This window comes from Eptesicus fuscus, chromosome 13, assembly GCF_027574615.1.
Source record: "Eptesicus fuscus isolate TK198812 chromosome 13, DD_ASM_mEF_20220401, whole genome shotgun sequence".
Taxonomy (NCBI): Eukaryota; Metazoa; Chordata; class Mammalia; order Chiroptera; family Vespertilionidae; genus Eptesicus; species Eptesicus fuscus.
The window spans coordinates 21,452,723-21,476,105 of record NC_072485.1 but is presented as its reverse complement, the minus strand read 5'-3'; the positions used below and the strand labels follow the sequence as shown (position 1 = coordinate 21,476,105).

The following is a 23,383-nucleotide window of genomic DNA, read 5'->3' as shown; positions in this document are numbered from 1 at the left end:
GATGAATGAATTAATTAATAGGTAGAGGTATGGATGTATGGATGAATGGATGGATAGGTACATTAATGAATGGATTTAAAAAAAAAAGTTGTGCAGGAGCCCTGGCTGGTGGTACTCAGTGGTTAGAGCATCAGCCCACCAAAGGGTTTTGGGTTTGATTCCTGGTCAAGGGCATGCACCTGCAGGTTTGTTCCCGGGCCCCGTCTGGGGCAGGTGAGTACAGGAGGCACCCAAATGATGTGTCTCAGCAACATTGATCTCTCTCTCTCTCTCTCCCTCCCTCCTTCCCTTACACTCTCTCTAAAAATCAATGAAAAAAATAAATATTCTCAGGTGAGAATTAACAACAACAACAACAAAAATCATGCAAGAAACGTTCATCAGTGAGAACCACCAGCCTATCCTGCAGAAGCCACAGAGAGCTTTCCAGGATGGCCCAGGGAGGTGAGACACACAAACTAGCCAAGACCCTTTCACGGCAACGATGTGTTTTCCACCAAAGGAGTGTTAGGAGGTAAGATATATTTATGAAATACTTGCAGCTCAACAGGGGAAAAGGAAATGAAGTAGAATTAACTCCTTGTTATACTGATTGGCTTATGTCACCTGTCAGTCACTGCCCCACCACAAATCTGACAACGAAGTCTAATCAAAAGTGTGATGACACACTGGGAGGCTGAGAGAAGCAGTCATTATGAAATATACTACTTAGAGTATCACCACAGCCCCAAAGCAGCTCTGTCCAGCTGACTAAAGGAGTATAAGTTTCAGATCATTCTCTAGCCTTCTGGTATACCCAGGCTCATGGCAACTCAAGGCAAAAGCACTTTTATTGACTCTGGAGATAACTCTGATAGAACCTCTAGTCCCACCTTCTGAACAGATCCGTGGGTTGGTTGTGTTTCTCCCCCTTCCCCTACCCTCCTTCTTCTAGCACGGAGACATTTTCTTATAAATTTAGGGATTTATATACAGTGATAATCTTCAATTTATTATTACTCTAAGAAGATGGGGACATTAAGAGTTTGTGAGTGTGTGTGTGCCTGGGTAGGCTCATTGTATTTCTTATTCCTTAAAAGTCAATTAGCCAGCAGTTGTAGCAAAAGGAAGGCTCACCAAGACCAAAAGTTCGTTGGCTTTAAAAGCACTGTGGGTAAAAATAGTGATTTAAAAGCCAGAGCAAGAAGCATAGCAGCAAGACAACATACTACATGACGAGTACCAAGAAAGCCAGTGTCTTCAGAGGAGAGCCATGCAGGGAACAGGGAGAGAACACAGGGAAGCCACGTGCTGGCCAGTGTAGGTGCTCATCTGCCTGGGATTGGGAAGGAAACGAGAAGCAGCCTAAGGGGTAAGCACAACACCGAGGAAAGGTGCCTTCAAACAGAATCTGTGTTGGAAAGATGCACCCTTCATTTCGCCAGAGGATTTCCAGGCCAAGTACCTCCAGCAGCATATGGCTGTCCCCTTGACTCATCACCCTTGAAACACACACACTCCCAGATCTTGTTATTCTCTCCACTTCATAAACGTGGCCAATCTCCGAAGCACAGTTGCCTTCCTCTGCTGCAAGAGGTTTCAAGAAATGCTAAACCCTCATGGAACATTGTCATTTCTCCTGTGATGGAATATGAGAGTTTACCTTTTAGAATCTTAAGAAATCTCTAAGTCCAACCTCCCCTTTTTAACATTTAAATTCCTGAAGCTCCTGCTTTTAGGGCTGTAGGTCACAATCTCTTCAAAAGATTAATCTGTGTTTTGTTATACTTGACTAAAAATATTCCAAAGGTAAAAGAAAGAGCCATATTTGTGAAACCCTTTACTTCACTGAATTTCTGGATATTACTTTTTAAGTAATCAATGATGCATCTATGCATAAGCAAGTCAACGAAAGTTTAGAAATTTATGTTTTCCTAATAGGACTAGTAAAGTCTCCAGAATTCAGTGTGTACACGAAATGTCTATAGAACAGTTTTATTCTAAATATAGGAGACTTTAAAGGCATAAACAATTTACTCAGCTTACTGGACTGCCTTTCTTTGAGCTGTCCTGTCTATCATATACACATGTAGCAACCATCATTCCCTCTGTGCATGTTTGATGGGCATATGTCAAAGTAAAACCACCTAGAAATTCCATTTCTTCCTCCCCTCAAATTACCAATATGATTGGACCATCAAATTAAGCAGCTAAATGCCAAATTTTCTTTTTTTAGATCACACACATTTTTGAGTTAGATGACTGGAAAAATAGTCCTGAAGTCTGGGCTTTCAATTTTTTTTTTTTATAACAACTTCTCAACAGTTCAACCTCTTTAGTAAATATGAGTAAAGAAAGCGAGCTCCCAGTCACAGCACATGTTTACAACTAAGTTAAAGGCTCTTAAAAATAGGGTGTTTGATGGTCCACTGCCAAAATACGAGCTCTAGCAGCCTGGAGTGCACAGCTAATAATAAAGAGTCAGTGTTTCTACGAAAATCCCCGAGACCAAGCTCCGACTGAGCTTTATCCTTTTCACCAAGAAGTTCCCCACAATGACACAGACACATAAATTTGGATTTAGAGGTCAAGGTGGGAGGGGAAGAAGGCTCAGAATGGTGGGAGGCCACTTAAAACCAAAGAAAAACATTGCTGGACCAGACTCAAAACTAAACTGCAAAACAGAACAAAAAAAGTTCAGCTGCTACCTAAGGACTGCTTGCCTGTTGGAAAAGAAGGACATGTTTTAGATAGATAATAAAAGTCCAAGGTAAAGGAAACATGTCAAGTATGAAGACAGCTACATGTGCTTTCTGTCCAGATTCCTGAAACTCAAAGGAAATATTTGCATCTCTTAGGAAGAACTGGCTGCACTGTGTAGAGTGAAGAATCATACTACCCCAGTTTCAGTGGATTCTTATTCCTGCCACACTTCACTGCTTCACTTCAGGTTCTTTGGCCCTTGGAATCCTTGGAGAATAGGACAAAACTGTGGGACATGTCTACATTGAGAATGTACACATCACACAAAAGTTTACATTCCATTCAGGTGGTTCACAAACTCAAGACGCTCTAACACTTAGCTTTCTAGGGTAAAAGGAAGCCATTGATATAGTAAAGAAGGCAATTTCTAAGAGATCATGGAACCACTTCATTCCAGATCCCTAAAGTGGGGCTTGGACATAATAGCTCAATACATATTTGCTAAAATTTGTATTGAGGCAGCTATAGCAGAATTTGATTCCCCCCAAAAAGTTCCAGTGATCTCACTTACGTTTAGGGCATAATTTCCTCATTTCTACCTTTTATTTGTCTCTGCTTCTATCAAAAATGGATTTCCTTCAGAATACTGATCATGAGTGACAGTATCTCCAACATTTTCACATAATAGGGGCTTGGGGGCAATCTGGTTGCAAGTCAGGGAGGGAGTGAAGCTGAGTTTGTACTGCACTTTACAAAAATACTGAAAAAAACCCTCAGTCACTCCATCAGAGCTCTGAGAGAGTTCTGGTGTATGGTATATTCAAGGAACTTACAATGAACTTACTAGTAAACTTAACTTTATTCTATAAATGGATGTAAGGCCCACTTATGGTATAATCTGGTCTTAACACATTCCTCCAGAGGAAGAGTTAATATTTCACCAGGAATCTATATTCAATATCCTCCAAGTTTTGGTTCCTGAATCCTGAAGAATCCACTGGAGACTTGTCAGACATGCTGCCTTCTCTCTGCCATGGCAGATAGCAATAATGAACCACCATGGCTCTCTTTCCCACTGAGCTTGGATAGCACCTTAGACTCCTCTACAGTCCTCCAGGTAGTACTACCAACTTACCCTGGCGTGCAAGTTGAATATACGTACTTGTCACTCACAAAACCTATATGTTCAAGTGCTTTCTAACTCTTAAAAAACAAAACAGGACACAGGCAACTATCTCAAAGAGTAATCTGTGGCCCCCTAGGCATCCATTCTGAATTTCATCTGTACCTTAGGTGATGAGTTCATTCTAATTGTTATTGATTTTCAAAGGTCTTGTTGCACTTCGCTTCCAAACTCAGATCTGGATCACGTGTGAGCTAGCATCTGATATCACGTGTGTAACAGCCTTCTCTTGTATACAGTAGGAAACCATAACTAGACACATGGCCAGGGGCATCACCCTGCTCTGTTCAAATCCGGGCTCTGTCACTCATGGCTGAATGATCTGGGCCTGTTCCTTCACCTCATGCCTCAAGTTCCTCATCTGTCTAATGGAAATAACTACTTCATTATGTAATTGTAAAGAAACATGAGTTAATATTTTTAAAAAAAAAAGACTTAGAAGAGTGCCTGATATGTTGAACACTTAATACATGTGATTTAAAAAAATATGTTGAACCAAAAGGGTACCTTGAAGATCAGTGTTTCATATTTGGTGTATGGTACTTTTAGTTACAGAAATATAAAAGGTTGGGGCCCTTTACGAAACCATGCTCTCCGTCCGCAGTTTAATTTCAATAAACATTTACCGAATGCTTGCTGACTAGGGGTCTGACAGTATTGTATGCCCTGGAAATATAAAAGATAAATAAGGCACCTCTCCACCTGGAAGCAAAATCCCATCACTTATGAACTCCTGCGTTTTTCTCCAGATGAGCAAAGAAAGGCCTGTCAGCATAAAAACGATATTTAACTTGGATCAGAGTGGATTCAAGATCACTTTTCAGCGAAGGGTTGCAGGTCTCTCCCTTAAGCTCCATCTAAGATATTCATTCCAAAATAAGCACCAGCAAGGAGAAAAACTCAGACCAATCTTGGTGTCAGAGATGAATCTGCTTCTCCGATTCAAGATCAAGTTTCTCTTCATAAAAACCTTTAGCCTCCTCTCCCCAGACCTTCGAGTTGATTCACTAGACTCAAATAGAGAGCAAAGTGTGGGCTTTCATAAATTAAAAAAAAAAAACTGTTCTCACCTCACCTTGCATTCTTACCAATGAATACAGTTTTTCAAAAGAAAAATAACAAGACTCTTTTTTTCCAGCCTCCCTTATTCTAGACTTGATGTGCCCTGGTTGTCTGACATCCTCGTTCCATTCATGACTGCCATTCTTTCTAGGCGAGTCATTGCTCCAGAGTATGTGTGGGTGTGCTTGGGGGAAGCTCAAGACATTCAATGTCCTCATCTTAGATGCAAATTCAGTGATGCGTTTGTGGCCCAGCTACTCGACTTTGCCAGCTGTGCACCCTGCACAGGCTCAGGGGTCAGAGGGTGGATTGCTGCTCACCGGTGAAGTGAGCGCAGGCCAGTTCACACCCTAAAATTGGTGTGATGGTATCCCAGAGAACAAAGCGAGGTCATCTGTGCGTGCACATTCAATAAACTGCAAATTGGCTATCCAAAAGTAAGATATTGTTAGCATTTCTCAACTTCTCAGAGTCTGTTTCCTATTTGTAAAATTTTAAAAAGCTACGCTTGCCTTATTTATAGCACAGGGTTTCTGTGAGGACTCTATGGGTTGAGTATATCTGAGAAGATATTACTGACTATTGCAAATGCCAAATGCCAGGTACTGCTTCTACTGCCTCCCGAGGGCCTGCTAAGCCTCTACCTCCTTATGGCGCGGATGCTAATTTCCTGACCCTTTCTTTTCTGTTTCTATTGCTAGAGAGAGAGAGATGATATCCTTCTTTGCCTCCAAACGTGCCTTTCAGCAGTTTCCCTTTAATTCTCAAACCTCAGTGACTTCTAACAAAATGATTACTATAGCTCCAAGGCACAGAGGATGCTGACATGACCACCCTCCTGTGCAGAAGCTTCAGAAGCAGAATTTTGCTCAGACTGGCCCAAGCAGCACACAGCCTGGACCGGGAAGGCCACTGTGCAGGCAGCTGTCCAGGCCTGCGGCAGGCACTGGCCAAGGGGCATCTTCCAGGGTAGCCATTTGTTTATGGTCATCACTTTCCACTTCCCAGGGTGGTTCCCCGATTTGCTTCCTTTTCTTTGACCCAAGTCAATCTCCAGTCAGCCACATTATGGAACAAAGAGCTGCACATTATTGTATCAAGAGATGAATTTACCTCCTTCATGTACTTGTTTGTTTACTCTCTGTCCTCCTCCTCCCACCCCCATTGAAATGTAAACTCCATTAAATAAGAACTTTGTCTCTCCTGTGTGGTTCAAGGGCCTAACACAGGACCCAGTGTACAATAGGCACTCAGTTTACATAACCTCTATTCCATCATCCTTTTCCTTGCACCAGTGTTTTCTACTCATGAGGAATGGGGCTATAGAGGTTCAATCTGGGACGAATCTTAGGAGATCATCATACCCCTCTAGCTTTCAAAGGGGGTTGTAGCACTGCAACCATGTTTTTAATTACATGAGGCATATCTAGATCTGCATACACACACACACACACACACACACACACACACACACTGAGTGGCCAGATTATTATGACCACCTGACATTTGTAGGCAAATTAGCCGTACAGTGCATTATATGGGATATGGAAGCCGAAGGCCTGTTCGAACACCTTTGCTGTTTGCATTTACCAAGATAAAATGTCTCCAATTCGCACAGGAACACAAGGATTGGACAGTCGAGCATTGGAAAAAAGTCATGTGGTCCGATGAATCACGTTTCCAGTTGCATCATGCAGATGGCAGAGGGAGAATTTCGCAGAAACAGCATGAAAGCATGCACCCCGCATGCATGAGTACAACCCTTCAAGCTGGTGGGGGCAGTGTTATGGTTTGGGGCATGTTTTCCTGGCATGATTTGGGCTCTTTAATTTGTGTGGAACAACGTCTGAATAGCACAACATACCTAAGTATCGTTGCTGATCAAGTTCATCCTATCATGTTGATGGCGTATCCCAATGGAGATGGCTTCTTCCAACAAGACAATGCGCCATGCCACGGTGCTTGTATTGTGCAGGAGTGGTTTCCAGAACATGAGGGAGACTTTACCTTGCTTAGCTGGCCCCCACAATCACCAGATCTCAATCCAATTGAGCATTTGTGGGACGAAGTGAAAAGAGCCATCAGGCAGCTGGTTCCACAACCATCAAATCTCACAGAACTGGACAGTGCTATTCATCAGGCATGGTGTCAGATTCCTCGCATCACCTTTCAACATCTCGTGGAGTCAATGAAAAGAAGAATCGCCGCACTATTGAAGGCAAAAGGTGGCCCAACGGAGTACTGATGGGGTGGTCATAATAATCTGGCCACTTAGTGTATATATATATACTGTATATATGCCTTCATGTGATTAAAAACTAGTGTTTATATTTAAAGTTATATATGCTTTAGTGTGATTAAAATTTTATATATATATATATTCTTCTAATTAAATAGGAGATGGGGACCTAAATTGCCTACCACATATTATTCCACCTCTCTCTCCTACCACCAGTCCTGAAAGACTCATAGGCAGCTTTAGTTTAAACACTACAGATCTGGTCATTCACTCAATAAATATTTATTGTGGATCCATAATATTCCAGAAACAGCTGGGGACTGGAGATGTAGGTGGTGAACAAAACTGGGAGGTTCCTGGTCTCATGGAGCTTACATTCCAGTGGGGAAAAATAGGAAATGCACAAATAAATAAGGAATTGACCTAAGTTCAGATAGTGATAAAAGTTATGAAGATAATAAGACCTCTATAACTGGATAAAGTGATAGGGAAGAGGAGAGAGGAAGAGAGATCAATCATTTGTGTGCACATTAGTTAGGGTAGCCAGGGAGGTCTCTCTAAGGAGGTGATAATTGAACTGAATCCTATGAGACAAGAATAACCTAGTCAAGCAAAGTGCTGAGGAATCCAGCCCTTTGAGGGTACAGAAGTAAAGGAGGAGTGACTAACCCCAGTGTCGCCCTGGTAATTAGTAGTCTAAGTCTTGGTTCCCTTCATTCCACTTACCATAATGATCTAGTGATCTTTTTCCTAGTTTCTGCAATTTGGCATACTCTTGTTTTCTGCAGCAATTTCCTTTAAAACTGATACTATACTTTTTAATGCAGTTCCTCATTTTTATTTTCTCTGTAAAGTCACCTATGTAATCAGCATGTGACTTTTAGTCTATATATACTAAAAATAATCATGATAAACAAAGGGCATGTGTGTGTGTGTGAGTGTGAGAGAGTGTGAGAGAGAGAGAGAGAGAGAGAGAGAGAGAGAGAGAGAGAGAGAGAGAGATGGGGATTCAATACATATTTACTAAGCAAAAGTAAGACCCAATCCATCAGAAAAGAAAGAAAATTTGACTTCCTTTATCTTAGTATTTTAAAACAAGAAAAGCCAGGTTGTATAGTGTAAAATCAAGATACTTTCATCTAAAAATCCAAAAAAATCTTAACAGAAGAAAAGCTAAGGAATTGAGAAGTTACAGGAAAAAAAAATGTCACCGCCTCTATGGCTCTAATCTAACAGACAATAAAGCTGAGTGTGTCTACCCTTTGAAACAAAATAAAACAACCACAACCAAATGACCCTTCTGGCTTCCTGCTAGCGACATCTTGCTTTGTGAGAGAAAACGCACTGGAGCCTAAGATGTGATCCACAGACCTGGAATGATCCACAGACCCGGAAGAGTCGAGGAGTCCTAAGATGCAATTTGAAGAGGGGCGCTCCAAAGAAATCAAGAGCTACGGAGGAAGGGGCCCGTGCTCTCAAAGAAATGAGCTAGATTTCATATTTGTTTGGGTAAATTTTCCTTTGTTGGTTTGTTTGGAGCAGCTCCTGTGCATCCCCCACCTCCCAGTTTTATTAAGTCCCTAAACAGATCTGAGTTTTAAGGGCTTAGAGCTGCCCTTGGGAAATAGGTGATTACTCTCTCTGCTTAGGGTTTTAGTGATAAGGGGGGTGGGGGGGTGGGAAGGAGGCAGTGGATTGAATTCCCCTCCTCCAGGCTAATTTCTCAGTGACTCTCATTTGTAGTTCCCTTTAAAGCAGAAACATCTTTTCACAATGAAGTGGTGACACACGTAAAATCCCATCCATTAGCCAGCACTTTGCGATGGTTATGTGTGTGTGAAAGAAAGACAGAGGCAAACAGATGGAGAGACTGATGCATATGGCGGAAACACTACTCAATGCCTGAGGAAGGAAAGCTCCACAAGCATCTTTTCCTTCCCATTTTACATTTTACAGTTCGTGTAATTATTGGGAATTTCTTTATCCACGGAAATGTCACAAGTGCAGTTGGGAGAATCTGGGGTGCGGGGGGGGGGGGAGGAATCACTGTTCCCTCTAAAAAATAAATTTGATGGATCAAACTCTAGTCCTACAACTGTGTTTCTCAGGGTAGCACCCTACACCCCAACAAGCAGGGTCAGGCATGGAGTGGCGTGTTCATTATTTCTAGGAAGAGTGTTAAGCAACTGACATGACTGTGGGCTCTCCCTCGCGGGACTTGCTCCCAAGGTCACTTCCGGATTCTCTTCACTTGCCTTTAAAAACAAAGCATTACCACCCTGGGCACCGTTCCTTCTTTGGAGTCTTCCTAACAGATATATTTGAGAAGAGACTGAACGTTGAAAAGCAAAAGAAAAATATCAGGGAACTTGTTCAAGGTTTGTCATCTCAAAAGGGGCCACAGAGGTGATCCCAACCACACACCCAGTGTCCCTGGCTTTTCCAAGAAGGAAAGTACGTACCAGGAAGCTAAAAGGCCTTGGCCAACTTGCCCTACTAGTTAGTATAGAAGGAGCACTAGGACCTTCAACACTGAATTCCCAGGCCAGTGCTCTTTCACTCTATCACTAATAAGGATAGGAAGTATAATATAGTATCACTTCCTTCTTGCTTGTTCATTTATTGTGAGGTGTAAGATGGGGGGAAAAAATGAGGGATTTAGAGTAATTTGAGTTTAGAAACACTGGATTTCAAGTGTTTATGCTTGAATCAAGAATATGCTTCCTTTCCCCCCGGCCTGCTGTGCTAGCCAGCAAAGTCTTCTGTGACCTCGAAGATCGAATGCAATTACATTGCCCATATATATTTGCTATGCTGCTTGACTCTCCCAAGGGCAGCGTAACAGTACAAGGAGAGTGACATCTTTATGAGGTTAACCCTTTTCTGCTTTAAGGGGAGACTACCGAAGGCAGATGTGTTCCCTGGAGCGTAACAAGAAGCTGGAAATGTAGTAGTTAGAGGAGGAATGACAGCACCAGGCCACCATTCAGGAGGGAAGAAGCAAATTGCTATTTGGAGGAAACAGTGAGCTGGGGAAGCCTATGAGAATATATTGATGCCATGAAGCGAAAGTGGGATGACAAAAGGGGTGGGGCTCGAATTAGAATACAGTGAAAAGAGACAAAGAAACTAATGTTTGTTAGGTTCCAGCATGCTAGGTTCTTTCTGCATTATCTCATTCAACCCTTACAACCTTTTGAGATAGTGCTACTGTCATCAGAAGCAGAAAATGAGTCTCAAAGATTGTGGACGGATCAGGAGAATTCTCGCTTCATATTACGCAGTGTTTTACAAAGTATCATACTTTAACAAGATGTTAGCTTGCCAGGACATGTAGTAAATAACTTCAAAATGCAATGGGTGTTTAATTTTAAAGCGTGCCTTTAACATTTATGTAAAATGTTTTTTGTACTCATTCAATAGAAACTTACCTGGCCACTGGGTAAAGCTGGCAATAAAACTACTGTCCGCAATGTGTTCAGTAACCAGTCTTGGGGTAACACATCTAAAGAGGTGGAATCATCTGCCAGGCTGAGGTGTTCTGGTTCTGATTCAGTTAACCCTTGCTAGGTTACAAATTACCCCAAAACTTCGTGGCTTCAAACAGTGATGCCATGTCCCCCATGATTCTCTCCGTTGGCTGGGTAGTTGCCCCTCAGCTGATTTCTCCCGGGGTCACTCACTCACTCGGAGGCTGCGCTGAGTCAGAGAGTTGGCTAGTCTACGACGGCCTCACTCTCCTGTTCACAGTTGGTGCTGGTTCGAGGCAGGGGGCATCTTAGTCCTCCGCATGTGGATGCTCATTCTCGCGCCGGCGGGACCAGCTTCTTTCCGTGGTGGTGTCAGTGTTCCAAGAGGGCTTGTTTTTTGTTTTTTTAATCGCTTTATTTGGGTGTGATTGACATATAAAACACTGTACACGTTTAACATATACAATTCTGTAAATTTGGGGATAAGTGTGCACCTGTGAAACCATCGCCACCATCAAGACCATACACATATCCATTGCCTTCCAAAGTTTTCTCCTGCTATTATTATTATTTGTGGTAAGAACACTTAACATAGGATTTACCCTCTTAACCAATTTTAAGTCCAAGAAGAGCTTCCTAAAGCCCATCCTCAGAATTAGCACAGTTTCACTTCTGTCACATACTCTTGGTTAAAACAAATCCTGGGGTCACTTAAGACTTAAGGGGGGAAATCGCGTCCACTTATTGCTGGGAGAAGTGGTAGAGTCACATTGCAAAGGGATAGAAGGCAACATCGGGACCATTTACGAAACAACCTACCGTAGGCTTTCCACTCCGTGCTCTTTCTACTAGCAGAACTTTAATAAAAATTCCCAATTGCCCTTCGTGTTCTTTGTATAGGTTTATAAAAAGTCCTTAATAAAAGGACTACTTTCTATAACCTGGAATAGCTGTCAGAAAACTTGAGTTCTCGATCTATCTCTACTGCAGTGGGATCGTGGACCGCTTTCGTTTAAGTGGGCTTTAATTTTGTCATCTATGAGAAAGTGTTTTGTCTGTTTTCTCTCTAAGGGCTCATGCAACTCTATCCACGGACAGTGTCTTATTCTTAGATCAATAGGAACTAGCTTCCTGGGGGATGGGCAGGATGGAAATGAAAAAGGGTGGAAAGCAGATGGCCCCTATGTTGCAACATGCTCCCTTTTATTTCTGTGGGTGCAGAACCTGGGAGGCAGTGAACCAAACGGCATGCCTGCCCATGGGTGGCGAACTCTTCCATGATCTGGGTGCTGCTCTGACCATGTCCACATATTACATGCTAAGGGGGTCCAGGCCCTCCAGCATGACATCAAGGGCTTCTGGACCTGGTTAGACAAAACACTTCCCAGGCAGCACACTCACCCCAGCTAAGCAGACAGGAGAGGTGGGAAGGCTCCTGAGTGGTCTCTTCCTGCGGGAAATGCGTCGCTGGAAGCTCTCTCAGAAAGATACTGTTGCCTACTCTATGGAAGATCAGGTTCCCAAGGAGCAAACTAATGTTTAATTTAGCACAAAGATAGCTCAGAAGCTCTCTCCCGGGGACCGCGCCTGCGAACAGACCCACACGCGAAGAATCTAAGCGAGAAAAGGAAGCTCTCCTAGTGCAAAGGCTACAGGACTTGGGCGCAACTCCGGCTGAACCAAAGCCCCCGCCGGTTGCTTGTGAAGGGGACCGCTGCTCTTTCCTGTCTATTCTGATGTCTGTACTTTGCACGTGTTCTTAACACTTCCGAGAAACAACCCAATGGGATAAGCCACTAGCACATACTTTTTGCAGCCTGAAATGACACGATGCAGTGTGGCAATCAAACATGCAAGCCTTAGCCGGTTTAGCAAGTATCAGTCCACTTTAGGTGAACGACAACAAAAAACTTAGTCACTCCAGCTTCTCGGCCGGAGAATGTTTTGGTTTTTACATAATTCAGACCTCAGAGACCTCCCGAAATGAGCAATGTGTACTTAAGCCTGGCGATCGTCACTCCAAAGACACAGTACGGTACAAATTGTATTCAATTAAGCCACTTCTTTGCACCCTGGTTACCATGATTCTAAGAGATTACACTGTGTCTCCAATAGACTCCTGGTACGTTATTAGCCGTTGCAGCAAACTTTTGCCTTAAGTACGTTTTCTGAAAACAAAACAAAACAAAAAAAAAAAACCCTCAAACATGTAATTAACTTTCTATTCAAATCCATCACAATTACCTGAAAAGAAGTCTGTTGAACAGTGAAGTCTGTGGGGCTTCATGTGGGTGAGAGTTATTAGTGGGTTGGAAAAGATCCACAAATATAACTCATGCCACACTTCTGACAAAAGAGAGTTTTTTAAACAACAGTGTTAATGATTCCGTATTAATGTATGAGCCTGTCAAAATGACTCGTGGAACATTGTAAAAACAATACAAACCAAACCCAACCCAGCATGAGCTTGACGCTCCCTTTTCTAAGAATATTCTCTCCCAAGGAGGGCGGGGGAGATGCAAGTTTAAATGATGGGGAATAAACAAACAAACAAAATTCTGACTCCATCCTTTGCTCAGAGTCAGCACCAGCACATGCATCCTTGCCCAAACATCAGCCACCCAATAAGATTATTCTTACTCTGAACCTGTCACTTCTTCATAGAAGCATTGTGTTTTGGGTTCAGATTTATCATCACTAAGACTTGCTTGGAAGGAAGCCTTGGCAAATTTTCCACATGTTTCCCACGGAAAGTCACATTTTAGGAAGCACTGAGCAAAGGTGGGAGTCCAAGCTGAGGACCACAGCGAGGCATAACATTTTCAGCCTGCTGCTGGGGAAGAGGGCAAAGTCGCATTGCCCATTCACTTGCAGCTCTTTGCAGTGAGCTAATTGATTCTTCAGCAACTTGAGCCAGGATCTGGCTTTCAAGAGCATAAATTTAAAGCTCCACAGCTGGGAACGTCTAACTCTTTGTCACTCTGTGACCAGATTCACTTAAGAATTATTCATCAGTCTGAATTAATAATTCAGTTAAATGGTAAATTTGGGCTATTCAGTTCTAATGATTCCAAACTCTCAATAGATGGTTTAAATTTCTCATTTACCCACAAAGCCCACATGCCACACTCGCTGGGCAAATGAAGGGAAACCCAGCCTCTATTCTCGAAGAAGTGAGAAATCAAATAAACACTCACTCTGGTCAAATTCCGGATGAGGACTCCTGGAATCCCAGGATTTGAAGAAATATTAATGGACCCTTTTCTCAAGAAGGACATGATTTAACCCATTCCAGGGAAATGTAAACCTAGCCCAGATGACATCTCCGTATTAAACTACTTAGGGAAACTGGATACTGTGATATCCCTCACTAGCCATTTTAAGTAAATATTAAAGAGAAAAGCCATGTCCTTCTACAAGGTGCCCCTGACACATTCTGGAGATAGAATCCATGGCTGGGAAAACCACGAATCTGGCTCGAGTATGTCACATCTCAGATCAACAATAACAGCTAAAATTGACTGAGCCTCTACCAGGTGACAGGCAGTTACCTCATTTACTCCATGACCCTAAATAGTTAGTTCTATTACTGTTATTTCGTGTTACAAGTGAGGAAACTGAGGCAGAAGAGGTTAGCTAACTTAACCACGAAGACATAGCTATTAAGTGGTAGCGCTCACCCCTGACCCCAGGCTCTTTACTGCTATGATGCCTTGCCTCCTTAAACAGCCAACTTTAACACTTCCGTTTCCAACCCCACCCACTCTCTTTTTGGACTGTCAATACTAAGAGGGAAAAGGCTATATCAAGTTACTCATCATGGATAGATTCATTCTCATGGCATAGAAGAGCTACACAATACGTAACTCTTTAATGGATAAATGAAAAATTTCTCCAAACTTTAAAAGCATTCATATCCACAATCTTGATAGGAAATGTCGGGACCTTCACTAAAACCATGAAGAGGGCAATGCATGTAAACTCTGTTGTTTTCCCATTTTCCTAGCCATTCATTTGACAGTTGGTTGTGCTTCAAGTCTTGTGGAGCACGGCTGAACTTCTCACTTCCTTCCAGAGGAAATGAAACAGCTTTTATTCTTTCGCATCTCTTCCTTAGATTGTGTGGGAAAGGGTGGAGGCTGGCAGCCATAGGTAGCTAGCCCACAAGCTATGGTCAGCATCCCAGCATCATGCCTTGAATCAGAGGGCAAAGGAACTGTTGGCTTTTCTCCTCTGCCATCTATTCCGTATGGTACCTTCCCCGCCCTGTGGGCCAGACAGGAGAGCCTCATATTCCAGTAAACTCTGGGGGGAGTATAAAAGATTGGTAACACATCTGCATTAAAAAGCAAGCCAGAAAGTAAGTAAATCTCAAAGACCATCTGGACTTGCAGCCTTTCATAGATTTCTGCTCACATTTTTTTTTTTTTAATGAAATCACCTTTTCCAAGTTAGTAAACAAGCAAACTCATTTGTAGGAAGATCAGTTTACACATCAAGAGAACACACTTTTACCCACAGGGCAATTCTTATTGGCCCTGGAAGGCCTCCAGAGGAGGAGTTGGTTCTGCTTCTTTTAGTTTCTCTTTGGTGTCTAGCTAGTATGCTTTTAAAACCATCTCCTCTGGATGCCAAAGGCCATGTCGTGCTGTCTATAACTCACTGTGAATGGGAGAAGTGTGTAAATAGCAAGGCATTAAGCCGCTCAAGGGACCTGGAGACAGGTAATACAGAACACTTAGGCAATGTGCTATGAGAAGAGGCGGCTCGAGGGGAAATGTAATACTTGTCTTCAAGTATATGAAAGATTATTATTGCTTCATAGATGCTGACTCCTCTGGGTCGTCCTTGCTCTACCATTTCCCAGGGCTTCTGACTGCTCTCTTGCCAGAACTCCTGACCCTCCCTGAAGAAGACCCACCCTACTTGTGCCCCAACACAGGGGAGTCAGGCTTCACTCTCTGCCCCCAGACACCTAACGTTCATGGGCATCCTCTCTCAGCTACCCCATTCCACATTCCACATTCCACATTCGCTCCCTCCTCACAGGCCCTGCTGGTGACCCACAGTCTCCAAAGAGCTCTCCCCGCCTGGATTTGAATCTCTCTCCTACCGACCATTAACAGTGCTAATGCTTACAGCGCCCATGTGCCAGGCACTATGCTAACTGTTTTGCCAAAGAATATTAGCTTTGTTTTTACAGATGAAGATACTGCTGCTCCAAAAGAATAAAGTTATTTTCCCAAGCTCATATAGCTAGTAGGTGTGAAGTAAGGATCTGAACACATGTTGATCTACAAAATTTATGCTTTAAATGCTTCCATTTACTGCATCCCTAAGCCTCAGTTTACTTATTTTAAAATGGGGCAAATGTTGCTTATGCATCTGTTTGGGTTTTCGTTTGCTTTTGGTAAGGCATTACATAAACTGTGTAATAAAAGTGCCTTGTACATTCTAGGGCTCAATAAATATTTATTCCTTTCTCTGACTTTCTAAATCAGTTTTGGTCCATTCTACCTAATTTTGCTGTTACTTTATTGATGTGGTCTTGATTAGCCTACTGGGCTGTAAGTTTGCAGGGACTATGTCTTTTGCTGTATTTCTGTTCTCCGGCAGAGCCTGTTAGAATGTGAGGGAAATTAGCATGAGGATGGAGAAGAAAACTTTAGAATTATTTTCCTTAAGCATGACCCCACCTATGAACATATATAAGGGGCTAGATTAAAGGGCAAGGAAGTAGTAGAATGCACTCAGGATGGCTTGGATGGTTTAGCTGCTATGCAGAGCAGAACTAGATTTTTTTTTCTCCAAATTTCTTTCTAGGCTTTTTGAGATTAAATTGCAGTGATTAACACGCATACACCATCACTAAAAACAAAAACAGCTAATCATGGCCACTCGTTTAGTCACATTTAACTGTTATGTTTCAGAACATTTGAAAACCCATGCTTGTCTTGGTACTTCCAAAAGGTGTACAGTATTAGGGAAGCCATACAGTATCAAACTTTAACTCTCAGGAACATTGGATGAACATCACCTAGCAATGATATTATTTCAAAGAAAGCAGATGACTTCTATCAATAAACAGCCACCTAAACAAGCAAGACATATTGGTTGACATAACATCGCTTCGCTGTCAAAGCGAGCTTTCTGTCACTTTTTGATAAAGGGTTGTACCAACTTCTCTCTCCACTTGAACTCTTTTGCTTTTGTGAGCTCTTATAATTGTATTTACTTGAAAGAAGTAGTAGGAAGGTCCTGGAGAGATAAGAACTCTCCCTTTATTACTCTGTTCTGGAAAACAGAACAAAAATAGGTCAGTTCTTAAGGAAATGATGGCTGCATACATAAATAATGTAAACACTCCTATCACTGTCCTGGGAGGACATTTATCACACAGACAGCCACGGAAACCGACATCTGGCCAATAAACTGCTCCTGTTCTCAGCTCCCTGCTTACAGTGTAGAAATGTTGAGTTGCCAATTGGAAACTTGATTATTATCAGTCAAAAATAACCAGGGAACTCTGGCAATGATTGAACTTGTTTGACTTTCTTAAGCTAACAATTAACATTTTAGACTATTGTTGACAAAATATTTAACTTTCCCATACTGCGTGTGCAAACGACTTTCCTAATATTCCTTAGACGCCCTGGTGGACACACCTTTCCCAAGCCGCTCAGGTCTACGCAGGGGCCTGTAAGGGACGTGCATTCCGAGGCCCCAAACGCTTTCACAGCACAGTCCCTGTGAACTAGGACTTTCTGGGACCTTCAGGAACACTTAAGCACACCGATATCTCAGTCTTATCTTGACAGCACTGTATTTGAAGCACCAATCCCTCTATTTACAATAAAAGCTATTTCACCATTTCAAACACTCAACTGAGAGCCTAAGGATACTTTTAATCCCTGGAAAAACTGGTATTATGACCTGTTGTTTCGTCGTTTATTATTAGAAATACTAGCAATAATGCCTTGCATTTCTGCAGTGCTTTACTTTTTCCAAAGCCTGTTCGGAAACACACATTCATTTGCTTCTCTCAACAACCCAGGGCAGCGTTATTGTTCTCTCTGCTTTACAGATGACTGTTAAGTAGCTTGTCCTAGGTCACCCAGCTGGTAGTGATCAAGCAGGCACAGAACCGAGGATGCAGACCCCTCGTCTGATCTGCTTTCTTTCCTCCACACTACATTAGAGAAAAGATAATCTCTACAGCCAAAGATGACTTGGAACCACTTATCTATCCATCCTAGCAACAGCGTATGCAACAGAAAAAGAGCTTGTCTCAGGCAAAAGGGAAAGATGGATTATGCACCACGGAAGCTCAAACTGTGCTGTTCCATGGACCAGCAATTACTCAGTTTTACAGTTCATTCAGAGATTCAAACATACTTCCCCAGCAAATGATTTAGTGCCTAAAGCCTGCTCCCAGTGGTTAGAAATGCAGATCTTCTTTAAGCCCTACAATCCGGGCCCTCTAAAAGGCCCTGATCCTGCAGTCCCTGCAGCCATGGGGCTTCCCCTGAACTTGTACTTGAGCTAAATGAAGAAACTGGCTGAGGAAGGGCTGCAGAATTAGGCTCTCAATGTGGACAGAATTAGAACTGGCTTGGGGGTTATTCTTGCATTGTTCTTGCATCTCAGGCTATTAAAATAACTCAGACATTGTATATTTCTTGCAGTATAACACTCCTCAAAGTCAACACCATCTCGTGGAACAGAAGTGCCCCTTTCACCATCATTCAGATGCTAACTAGTATTACCGACTCTACACAAGGCATTGTGCTATAGCAGGTAGGCAGGGTACGGAGCTTTCAGCCGAGGACACAGTGCGTATCTGACTTGAGGTGATCAATATTCTCCGCCTTTCTCCAAAGGGTGTTTATGGCCACTTATGAGATACCAATTAATGATTAAAGTGATACGTTCAACACACCCAGACAGAAATAAATCTGGTCACGGACACCGCCGCAATACAACGAAGAAGGCACTCTGATGCTTATTCTGCGCAAGAGGCCCCATTAAATTCACAGTGTTTTGGAAAATAAGAGGAGCAGGAGTTGAAGTGAGACCTGCAGGTCCAATGGGCTTGGTGAATCACTCCCAAACACCTAGACCCTTCGCACACAATGTTATCGGGTTAATACAGTACTTGCATCACCGATCGCTGAGTGCCATGCTGAGTAACAAAGCACCAAATTTAGAAGCTAAAATGGAGAAGGGAATTTCCAGTAGACAAGGGGGGGGGGAAATAACCATTGTCCCTTGCAATGCCTCACATGTTCAATGAAAAACAACTATTATCTTTTGACCCCTAACTCACACAGCCCCTCTCATCATCACTCAGACAGGGCGGACCCCCAGGGACAGTGTCAGGCGATGGCTGGTGGTTAGGAGAGAGAACACGGATTCCCGCGAAGACCAGGAGTGGGACCGCGGCCACCTCTGGCTTCTGCAGCACGAAAGCCTTCAGTCGGGAAAGGCCAGACACTGTGCTCTCACTTCCTCCCTCCGTGGATATTGCTAGTCGTAAAGTTACAATCACCACTGAAGTTGGTTTCATTTCGCATCCCAAAACCCCCAAGTGAAAAAAAATAAAAGAAAAAAGAAAGGCAGCCTCATCTTACTTCCAAGTGGGAGAAAAGCAAAAGCCAGAAGAACAAGGCCACGGGCAGGCGCGCCGCCTTCCTCCCAGGGGCTGGGATGCGAGGGGCACATCCAGGCTTGGCACCCAGAACAGAGGTCAGTCTTCTCCACTGAGCAGGGCTGGGCGCCTCGGTCCCTGTATCATCCCCAGAAACACTTACCAGGAGGCCGGGAAGCACACAAAGCCGTATTATTGGGAGACTTGCAGACAGATTATAAATTTACTGGGGACAATCGAGGCATTTAGATACTTTTGGCTGCAGATGCTGGTGACACACACATGCATACAAACCTCATTCTTCTCGCCATTGGAGTGACTCTCTCTCCCCCGCCCCCCACCCCTCACCTCAGCATCTCTACTTCACAAAGCAAACTCCCCTAGCTCTCAGAGGGAATTCCAGGGAGAGGTGGGGACAGAGCAGGTGGCAAGGAGAGGAAATGAGCCTTTGAAGCTCTAGCAGAACCCCACAAACCAATCCTACTCAAGGATAAAGCAGCAAACACTGGGCAGTTTAACTGCTAGCAGTTATTTTTCATCTGGAGTCGGCGCCAGGAAGTTGCAGTTCGAGGCATCCCAAGCAAAAAGTGTGTGTGTATGTGTGTGTGTGTGTGTATGTGTGTATATGTGTGTGTGTGTGTGTGTGTGTGTGTGTGTGTGTGTGTGGTGGGGGAGGGCACCCTCCTAGTCCCCGGAGTTTCTGGAAACCATCCCTACAGGGATAAGGGGGAGCCACAGAGAAGCATGCTATGGGCTGGTCTGTAAGGTGTCCTCTGCCTAGAGCTCCTTTTCAAACACGGTTGGAGAAGTTCAACTTGGTGCCTTCCTTCCTTTGGGCTTTTTGAGTACTTTTCGGCTGGCCTGGCTATTTCCTGTTGCTGACTTTCATTAGGGCTGACTTGGGCAAACTGGAGCTGTGGTGTGAGCAGACTCAGGACGCAGGAGCCCCACAGAGCTCAGAGATGGAGAAAGCTGGTGGGGCCGTGGGGCTGTGGGGCTGTGGGGCTGCGGGGCAGGGCTCCACCTTCTCCCCAGAGGCTGGTGGCCCAGCAGCTGGGGGGGAAGCTTGCACATGGCAAGCAGTCACCTGACCAGGACTGGCATCCAAAAACCAATGAGTCAAGGGATACTCCCTCTGGGACAGGGTGGATCTGTGCCTCCAAGGAAGAACTTCCAGTCAGAAGCCTGATCAGAACTTTCAGGTCTGAGGTCCCGTCAGCAGCAGTGGCTGCAGACAAGCCACTTCCCAGGATGACAGCTTGTGCACAGACAGCCCCTCGGTGCCTGCCCACTTTAATGAACGCTGTCATTTGTCACTGTCCAACGGTAGTGTCTATGAAAAGAAGCTTGGAGAGAGGGCTGGGGGAGGCGATGGAGAATCAGGGAGTGGGTCTCGTAAAAAGATTCCCTCGCTGGTCTGGGATAGTTCCCTCCACATTTTGTTTTGTACTGAGGGGACCCTCAGGGACCTCTGTGTTGCAGATCACCACTTGGGTTCTCTGGAAGGGGCCCCCTCAAAGGCAGGTGGGGACAGGGTCCGTTCACCTGATCAATGTTTTCAGGCTGAAGAGTGGCTTGTTGGGCCTAATCAGAGCTGACTAGCCGAAGCTGGCGCATCCCGGAGACCTGGCCTTCCACAGCGGCTCAGACCTTGGCCGGCTGTGGCCACCTCCTCTACATGTACAAGCCGGGGCCTCGCAGAGCCTCTGGAGAACTCGGCTTCTCACCAGCAGGGAACACCCTGCACGTGGAGGAGCGCCCGTGCGCGCACCAGCGGAACTTGCTGAGTAAGAGCGTCAACCACACGCGCAGCACACCCCATGGCCTGGGAGGCAGGCCGGTGACCCCGTGACCCTCTGCACCACCGCATCAGGCCCAGGCGAGCTCTCCCCTCGCCCCAGGCCGCACGGCCACAGCCAGAACCATGAGAAAACCGGGTGCCTTACCGCAATCAGGGCCGAGTTCCGCTGGTCCCCGGGGGTGGACGCAGGTGGTTGCTGCTCGCCCTCGATGCCACCACCGCCACCATTATTGCTGCTGCTGAGCAGGTGCTGCTGGTGGTGATGGTGATAGTCCGGCGGGGGCGGGGGGCCCGCTGAGGCTTGGGCGGCTGCAGCAGGGGCGGCGGGGGGCGGCGGGGGCGGCGGCGGTGGCCGCAGCGGCCGTGGCCTTGGCGTGCTTGCCCGTCTTCCTGGCGCCCTGGCCATGCTGCACGAGGCTCAGGAGCTGCAAGGTGCTCTCCCGCTCCCGGTCGGAGCTCTCCGCTCGGCCTCGTTCGTAGCGGCCTTCACAGCTCAGGTGGTGCTGGCGGCAGACGGCGATCCGCGCCCGGAGGCGCTCCACGATAGCACTGTGCACTCGTGGGGTGACGGAGCCCCCTCCGAGGAGGCCCGCCCCGGGGGCCGCCCCTAGCCCTCCTGTGGGGGCCTGCGGGGGCGCTGTGTCCCCCATCTTCGTGGACACAATGATTGCTGCCTCTGGGATGGCGGGGTGGAAGGAGGCAGGAACTGGCTATTACAGGCAAGTCTGTTCTTGACAAGGTGGGCTCAGGGCTCAGGGCCACATGAATAGAGGTCTTCAGAGGTTTGGGGGGGAGCAGTGGAGAAGGTGTGGGGGAGGGGCGCTGGTAAAAAAAAAAAAAAAAAAAAGAAGAGGATGAGGAGCCAGAAGAGAAGCCGGTGGCGGAGGATGAGCCGGAGAGGAACCCCGATCGACTCACTCTGATGGCAGGTGACAGCTCTGCACACGTTGGACGGAGTCAGTGGGGTTCCCCCGGCCCCAAGCGGACAAGACCCACGAAGTCCTTGGCCACCACACCCCCTGGGGTTCGAGCAAGGATCCAGGGGGTGCCGAGCCAGAGGCAGAAAGAGGCAGCGAAGGGGGACTGAGAGAGGGATGAACAGGGAGCCCGACTCCCCCCTCACCTAGTTGCTGCCGGACCTTCGTGGTGATGGGGATGTTTCTGCAGAGAAACGCATGTCGACCACCGTCTGGGTCACCCGCAGCCTTCACTTTTCCTCGGGTTAAAAAAAAAAAAAAGAAAAAAAGTGCTGTTTCAGGAGGTTTCTGAAGTCCCTGTTCAAACCGTGCAAAAACCAAGAGAGGCTGTCTTTTGGCTCCTCATTCCTCCTCCCTTCCCCTGGCTCCGGTGTTTCCTCCTCTTTGGGGGGGTGGACAGTGGGGTGGGTGTCTTCTCCCAACCGAGGGAGCCGGCTTCTCAGTGGCTCACGATGTCAGTCGCTGGACTTTCGGACCATGCTCCTCTCCTCGGCGGATGCGGCCCCCGGCACAGTCCTCATGCCTCTACGGGCGGCTCGCCTCCCGGGAACGCAGCCTGAAGTCGCCGGCCACGGAGCCCCTTCGGCACATGCCCGCCCCCTGTCCCCGCTCAGGCTTCCGTCCCTCGCCCCGGCTCTGTTCTCAGGCGGTATCCAGAGAGGCAAACTCCTGCGAGAGGAATTTACAAACGATGGTCCCGCTTACAAACTTCCAGCAAATTGCACCGAGCCATGTCCAGCCACTTTCCTGTCCACTTTTGTACATTCCATCCCGGCCAGTGGGTCTGGGGCGGGGGGGCGGGGGGTCTGGACTCGCAATGAGCAGTGTGGTTCTCTCTCTCTTGTATGGCTCCGCTTTATAGGTGGAAAGAAGAAGAAGAAGAAGAAGAAAAAAAAGTAGCTTGTATTTTCCTTTCTCTTTCCCGTCTGTTGTTGGCCCGCTGGGCTGACACGGGCTCCACTGCCCGGAGTCACGGCGATACACAGGCGTTCATTGTGCTCCGATAGCAGAGGGAGAGAAAGAGAGTGAGACAGAGAGGGAGAGAGAGAGAGAGGAGAGAGCCAGCAAGCTGCAGATGGGGGACGGAGGGGGGCGGAGGGGCGGGCGGGAGAGCGAATCCGGGGCTCCCTGGTGGAAGGCTGGTGCCACTGCACGAGTGAGTAATTGCCGCCGGGCTCCGGGGAAAGGGGGACGCAGAGGGCCTCCCAGTGGCTGAAGAGGTAAATCCCAGGCCTGCGCGGCTCCGCGCTCAGCACAGCTCAGCTCAGCTCAGCTCAGCTCAGCCTCAGCCTCAGCCTGGGCAGAGGGGTGAGGCCGGGGAA

At 45.8% G+C, this 23,383-nt stretch overlaps 1 protein-coding gene across 1 annotated transcript in view; it reads right to left on the bottom strand.

The window, feature by feature from the left end:
* MAML2 (mastermind like transcriptional coactivator 2) overlaps positions 1-21,846 on the bottom strand; it is a 350,306-nt gene extending 328,460 nt beyond the window's left edge. The window contains 2 exon segments of the mRNA XM_008149191.3: positions 21,230-21,425; positions 21,427-21,846. Of these exon segments, the coding sequence (XP_008147413.2) occupies positions 21,230-21,425; positions 21,427-21,734 (504 nt within the window). The 5' untranslated portion in view covers positions 21,735-21,846.
* Positions 21,847-23,383: the final 1,537 nt, after the last annotated feature.